This window comes from Monoraphidium neglectum (assembly GCF_000611645.1).
Source record: "Monoraphidium neglectum strain SAG 48.87 unplaced genomic scaffold scaffold00934, whole genome shotgun sequence".
NCBI classification, from domain to species: Eukaryota; Viridiplantae; Chlorophyta; class Chlorophyceae; order Sphaeropleales; family Selenastraceae; genus Monoraphidium; species Monoraphidium neglectum.
In genome coordinates, this window is record NW_014012694.1 from 1 (window position 1) to 6,631 (window position 6,631).

The 6,631-nt window shown below is 67.2% G+C and overlaps 2 protein-coding genes across 2 annotated transcripts; both read left to right on the forward strand.

The window, feature by feature from the left end:
• Window positions 1–356: 356 nt before the first annotated feature.
• MNEG_5984 (hypothetical protein) lies at window positions 357–4,330 on the forward strand (the record flags this gene model as incomplete). The annotated part of the gene is made up of 10 exons (XM_014045539.1): window positions 357–383; window positions 694–774; window positions 1,059–1,157; window positions 1,411–1,620; window positions 1,873–1,977; window positions 2,134–2,256; window positions 2,471–2,550; window positions 2,765–2,876; window positions 3,184–3,314; window positions 3,649–4,330. 10 exons carry the CDS (start codon window positions 357–359, stop codon window positions 4,328–4,330), a joined length of 1,650 nt encoding a protein of 549 aa, XP_013900993.1.
• Window positions 4,331–5,290: 960 nt separating this feature from the next.
• Window positions 5,291–6,631, forward strand: MNEG_5985 (hypothetical protein; the record flags this gene model as incomplete). Its single annotated transcript, XM_014045540.1, has 3 exons — window positions 5,291–5,329; window positions 5,777–5,814; window positions 6,034–6,631. The coding sequence occupies 3 exons, from the start codon at window positions 5,291–5,293 to the stop codon at window positions 6,629–6,631; spliced, it is 675 nt and encodes a 224-aa protein (XP_013900994.1).

The window sequence follows — 6,631 nt, forward strand, 5'->3', positions numbered from 1 at the left end:
CCTGCGGTGGGGTGGGGGTGGGGGTGCACCCTGCAGCGGCTATGTGCCGTTTTCTGTTCCAGCGCCACGCGAGCATTCTCATATGCGCAGGCGTAGTACATTGCTGTGAGTGTTGTTTCGGACACCGCCACGCGTGCATCCAGCAGCTGCTCTTGCAGCGTTCGCACCGTTCGCGAGCCAGTGTGCAGCATCGGGTCCCCTTTTTTCTTCAAACACACATAAGTTTTTGTCCTGACACGGCCACGTTGCTTTTGATCGCTCCGCCCTGCTGACGGTGCTGCCAACCGCACAGGCTCCGCGGCCTCAGGCGAACTTAACCAAATTCATTATTAACATAGTTGCGAGGCGCCCCAGGCATGCTGGAGCACGGCAGCGTGCCGAGGGTGATGCTCCAGCGGCGAGCCTTATGCTGCCGGCACGTAGCAACCAGGAGGCGCTTGAGATGCCAAGCAACTATACCTGTGCCCCAACCACCAAGCAGCGGCGGTGATTTGGGCTGGCCTCAAGGTGTGTTGAGCCCGTGCGGGGCCCCGTTCCCGCAAGGGCCCGTGTAAGATTTCAGAAGAGGTGCTAGCCTGCAAAAACGGCTACAGGGGTGCCTAACGCAGGCTTCTGGGCTCCTACCCCCGGCTGATCTGCACAGCTGACTCGCCGCCGACCGCGCTCACATTCTTTGATGCAGACTTCGCGCAGCACTATGTGAAGGGCAAGGTCATTGGCTCCGGCAGCTTTGGAGTGGTCCATCTCGGTATCGACCTGCACACAGGCCAGGAGGTGCGATGCGACTGTTAACGCAGTCGGTCTGTTGTACAGCAACCGCGACGGCGGTGATGTCAATTGTGGCCGTGACGGCGCCTGCCTGTGGCCATTCCTGGCGCCGCTGCGGCAGCTGCGCGGACGACGCCGAGCAGGGGCAACAGCGGGCTCAAAGCCCTGCGAGCCCAGCCCGGCAGGTTTTGGTGTAGGGTTGTAACCGACAGATTGGGGGCCGCGCCGCACGCGTAAAGCAGCCACCCCTGCGCGAGTTCCTGCGCGTCGCGCCGCCTGCAACCCTGCAGGTGGCGGTCAAGGTCATGCCCAAGCAGCGCGGCAAGCTGTCTAGGGAGCGCACCCTGCAAAAGCTGGTCAAGGAGGTTGGCATCCTGCACCAGCTGCAGGTGCGCGGACCCCTCACATGCTCGGGCCGGCTGCCCAGCAGCGCTGTGCGCACGGGCAGGTGGTGCGGCCTGCACCAGCAGCGGCCCTGCTTGTCGCCGTGCGTTTGAAGGCGGCGCGCCAAGGCGCGCCGTCGCCTGAGGTGGGTTCTGCAGCTGCCTGCGCCTGCACGCCGCACGCCGCCCGCGATCGGCGAAGCGCAGCAGGCGTGGTAAACCCCCGGGTGCCGGCGGCCGCGCCCCCTCGCGCCCGCAGGACTGCCCCAACGCGGTGCGGCTGCTGGGGTGCTTCGAGTCTGGGGAGGAGGTGCAGCTCGTGACGGAGCTGTGCACCGGCGGCGACCTGCAGAAACTCAGCGATGTGAGCGGCCGCGGCGGCCCTGGCCCAGGCGATGGCATTAGGCCCCTTGACTTTCAGGCAGCGGCTGCAGCCCCGATGGTTGCAGGGACGCGGCTGCGGGGCATGGTTTGGCTCGCCTGTCGGGGGGCTGCTTCGGCGGGGCTGCTGCGGCGGCGCCGCTCGTGCTGAGGAGCGGGGGCAGCGCAGCATGAGGGGCACGAGCAGAGCGGCCCCGACCGCGGGCGGTTTGCTGCTGCTTAAAGGCGTTGGCAGAGGACAGGAGGCAGCGCCAGGCTGGGGTCGCCGCCAGATTCGGCAACGGGTGGTTGGGAGGTTTGCGCGATGCTGACTAGGAGTATTGCTGTTTCGAACCCGCAGGACTGGGGCCAGATGCCCGAGCGCGCCGTGGCGCTCATCGCGTACGAGGTGCTCAAGGTGGTGGCCGCCTGCCACGCGATCAACGTGCTGCACGGCGACATCAAGGTGCGGGCGCCGCTGCTGCCTGTGGCTTCCGGGCCAGCCATGCGCGTTTGGACTCGCTTTTGGCAGCAGCACCGCTCTTCTGGCCTGCGCTATCCCTCGCACCAACCCGACTTTTCACGCCCCACTGCGCGCCGTTGCGAAATTTTGTCCCCCCAGCCGGCCAACTTTGTCCTGCGGCACCGCCAGAAGAACCCCTTAGTCAGCGGTGACCTGCAGTACCTCTTCACGCCCTGGCTGGCCGCCATCGACCTCGGCTGCTCGCAGTACCTTGGGCCAGACGTAGGTCGCCGCGCTGCCTGGGGGGGGGGGCTTCCCCGCGCAGTGGCAGGGGCCTGCTGCTTGCTGCCCGCTGCGACGGAGGGGCGTCCCCACGCGGGCGCAGGCGGCGCGGCGTGCGGCTCGTGCTTTCCGGCTCTGTGGCGTGCTCGCAGGCGCCGCGTTGTGCGAACGGCCCCCGCCCCGCACGCGCCCTTCGTACCCTCCCCGACCGCAGCGGTTCACAAAGCGCACCGGGACGCCGGTATACATGGCGCCCGAGATTTTTGAGAGGGATTACTACGTCGAGGCCGACATGTGGGTCAACTCTGCTCTCGATTGCACATGACCTGTCTGCCCCCCGCCCCATGGCCGCGCGGGCGGGCGGTGCAAGCGCCACCCGCCTGCAGCCCACCCCCACGGGGGGTCCTCGACGCCCCCGCCTTGTGCGACCCCCCCTGCGTTGACTTCGTCGCTCAAGCCGCGCCGGCTGCTCCCGCTGCCGCCGCCTCTCCTCACGCCCCCCCCCCAGGTGGAGCGTGGGCATCATGCTGTATCAGCTGTACGCGCGGCGGTTCCCCTACTGGTCGACGTACGAGCAGTGCCGCAGCGCGCGGCTGGAGGAGGTGGCGGCGCTCGCGCAGGTGGGGGGGTGGGGCAGTGCGCGAGGCGGATGAAATGCTGTGCGCGCTGTGTGCACGTGCATTTGAGTGTGTGTGAGAAAGAGAGAGAGAGTGTGTGTATGTGTGTGTGTTTGTGCGCGCACACGCCATTGCGTTGGGCCACATACAACTCAATTCATGCGCCTGGCGGAGGGAGGGAGGCTTGCGGGGCCACACCGGCGCACGCAAGCACAGATCTTGCAGCGGGCCCCTTGCGCAGGGCGCGGGGCCGCGCCCCTCCATGGCGGCCCACCCCCGCCTCGCTCGGCGCGCCCCCCGGCCCCCGCAGGACTCCCCTCTGCCGCTGGACTACGGGCCGTGGCTCCAGATGAGCAGCGAGGGGGTGTCGTTCCTGCGCGGCTGCCTCACGCGCGACTACGCGCAGCGGCTGACGGTTGAAGAGGCGCTGGATCACCCCTGGTGAGCGGCGTCGCGTGTCTGCTTGCTTGTGGTGGGTGCTGGCGCGCGTGTGCGTGCGCGCGAGTGCTTCTGTTGTTTTTTGTGTGTGGGGCGAGGGGTTCCCAGCCCCGCAGCAGCCCTCTGCAAGCGGCCGTGGCCGTGCTCAACGCGCCCTTGCTGGTTGCCGCTCAGGCCTGTGTCGGCGGCTCGCTGCTGCTTGCCGTGTGCGGCTCGGCGCAGCCCGGGGCGGCTTACAGCCAGCCTCGTGAGGGCGGCCTGTCTGACCCTCGTCGACGCGTGCTGCCTGCGGCACCTCTCTGCAGCATCACAAGCGCCCGTGCCCTCCCCCGTGCAGGTTTGACAAATGGCTGCCTGATGAGGATGACGTCATGGCCGACCGCGTGGCGTCGGGCAGCAGCGCGGCCCCAGCGGCGGCCGCCGGCGACGGCAAACGCGCGGGCCCGCTCGACAGCCTTGGCAGCAGCTCGGACGAGCAGACGGAGCAGCACCGGCAGCATCTGGGCCAGCGGCCGCGGGGCGCTGGCGCCGGGGGCGGCGTGGGGGTGGTGGCGGGCGCGGGCGCGGGGGCGCATGAAATGCACCGGATGGTCTTGGTAGATCCAGGGCTTGCAAAGCAGCAGCAGCAGCAGCAGCAGCAGCAGCAGCAGCAGCAGCAGCAGCAGCAAGAGGCGCATCGCCACCAACACCAGCAACGGCAGCAGCTGCATGACCAGCAGCAACAGCAGCAGCAGCAGCAGCAGCAGCAGCAGCAGCAGCAGCAGCAGCAGCAGCAGCAGCAGCACCAGCCGCCCCACAAGCGGAGGCAGGTGACGGCCCCACACGCTCAGCACGCTCAGCATGCTCAGCAGCAGGGCCACGCCGGTACGGATGTGGCGGCGCACGGCGAGCAGCAGCGGTTACCAGCAGGCGGCCGCGATGCGACCGGCGGCAGCATCCCGGTTGGCGTCACGATTGATGGGGCCTCCAAGACGGCCAAGCGTCACAAAGGTGCAAGCAGCCCGTTCCATGTTGTGTGAGCCTTCGGCGCTCTCGGCCGGGTGAGGCATCAACCTGAAAAGATCACATTCACCAGGGTGGGGGCCACCCTCTCCCGGCACATGTCGCCCCCGCCTGTCTCTTCTAGTGTGTTGCCCTTTGATCAGCAGGGCTCGCGGCTGACGCGGGCTCCTGGGGGCGCTCGGCTCGGCGCCAGGGGTTGCAAGGGGCCACCGGCGCACCTCGCCTGCAATGCCTGCTCATGCTTTTGCTGCACCGTTTTGGCACAGGGTTCCATGGTCTGAAGAAATGCGCCCGCTTGGAGGCGCCAGGGTTATGTGCTGTTAGCTCGGAGTTCGCAGCCACCAGCGCCGCTCGGTTGCGGGTGTCGCGTCTGGGTGTGCAGGCTGCACTCGTTTTTTCTGTGCAGAAGACCCGGCTTTTACAGTGTGCACACGCACTGGACGTGACTGTATGTGTGGGTGGTCGTGCCCATGCCCGTGCCTGCGCACGCCCTTTGTGCCGTGATATCCTTGTAAAACCACCGCCACAACGATCAGGGCCCGCTGGCTGCTGAGTGGCATACCGCATGGGGCCACACAAGGGCCACTGGTGTTGCAACAGCAAAACGCCAAGGACGGTTGCATTGCGGTGGCACTTGGCGACCGCTTCAAGATTTGAAGCACTTGCATCGAACAAGTTTATGAGGTTGTGTTAGCAGCCAGTGGGGATGCGTCTGCCCCCAAACCTTGCCGCCGGCCCCCAACAGATCGGCAGCCTGGCAGACGTTCGCCACGGGCGGCATGGATTTTTTGTCACACCGCTCTCCCTAAAGATGTTTTACGCCGTGTAGTTTGTGTTTCTGGCATTTTTTCTAACTTTAACTGTCCGACCTCATTCACCGCTCACGCGCCCCGTGGCCCCTCTCAAATCTCGAGACCCAACCCAACGCCATGGCGAAGCGCGTCGCTGAACCCAGCCGTAGAACGTCTGCGAAGCGAATGCGACTGTTTAGCCGTCTTATCGAGGACTGCAAGCAGGTGAGCTGGAGCCGCTTGTCAAAAACGGCAAAATAACACGGCGGCAGCGATTTGGGGCCATTATGTGGATAATATGGTGGTATAAAGTGTTTGCTATGGTATGCGGTCCAGTGGATCGGGCCACGGCCTGAAATGACTCCTATCCCCCGCAATGTCCCACCCCTCCGAAGGTTGCTTATCCGGAGTTTTCATTGCTGATGGCAGTAGCTGCGTCGCAGCCGCCGCGCGCGGTGGGTACGGGGCCGGCGAGCGACCCTATGCACCATGTCGTGGCAAATCCCAAGGACGTGGGATTGCGCTCCCCGCTCAGGGTTGCCATGCTGTCGCGTGTGCGACTGCAGCTGGGCTCTCTGCATATGAATAGTGTTTGTGTCACAACAGCCGCGCGACGCGCTCATCTGAGTCAGCTCCCTCATGAGGCTCTCCTCTCACCCCTCATGCACACAGGCCGAAGAGGGCGCGGCCCCATCCTTCCACCAGTGGGGGTGAGCCGCGCGCGCGCGGAACCCCCGCGCGCGCTGCGCGCCGCGCACGATATACAATGCTGCCGCTTCTATTATTATCGTCACCACTCATCGCTGGCAGCCTCCGCCCTCAGCGGTGTTGGCACCCATGCACCTTCGCCCCGTCATACACACACCCATGCGCACACTAACACGCACGCACTTTCATGCAACGTCTGCCGCCCATGCAACATCGCGCAGTCGCCCAACCATCGAGGACTCGGACTGCGATGACACCGCCACCAGCGCAGGCAGCAGCGCCGTCACCGCCGCCGGCGGGCCCAGTGACGCCGGCGCGCGCTGCACCCACAGCAGCGGCAGCGGCAGCAGCGGCAGCGTCGGCGGCCCGGCCGGCGCGGGCGGCGCGTCCTGCTCAGCAACCAGCCGCGGCGGCGGCGGCGGCGCCGCGTGTGGCTTGTCAGGGCTGGCGGCGGCCGCCGCATTCCTGGAGGCGCGCGACCTTGACCAGGCGCCGGCCCACTCTGGCGGCTCTGACGGCTCCGCCGGCGACGAGGCGTTCGCGCTCGCGTTTGACCTCGAGTTTGACCGCGCAGCCGCGGGTGTCGCCGCCGCTCACAGCGGCGGCGGCGGCGGCGGCAGCGGCGGCGGCGGCAGCGCGGCGCCCGCGTTTGGCGGCTTCTGCGTCCCCGGCGCGGCCGCGGCGCGGGCGGCCGAGGTCGAGCCCGTTGCGTGGTGGTGCCCCGGGCCTTTCGCTGGCTTCAGCCCGCCGCCGCGCGCCGCCGCCTGCGAAGTGGTGGCGCCACTCTGGGGACGCCTCGAGCTGGAGGGGCGTGCCTGA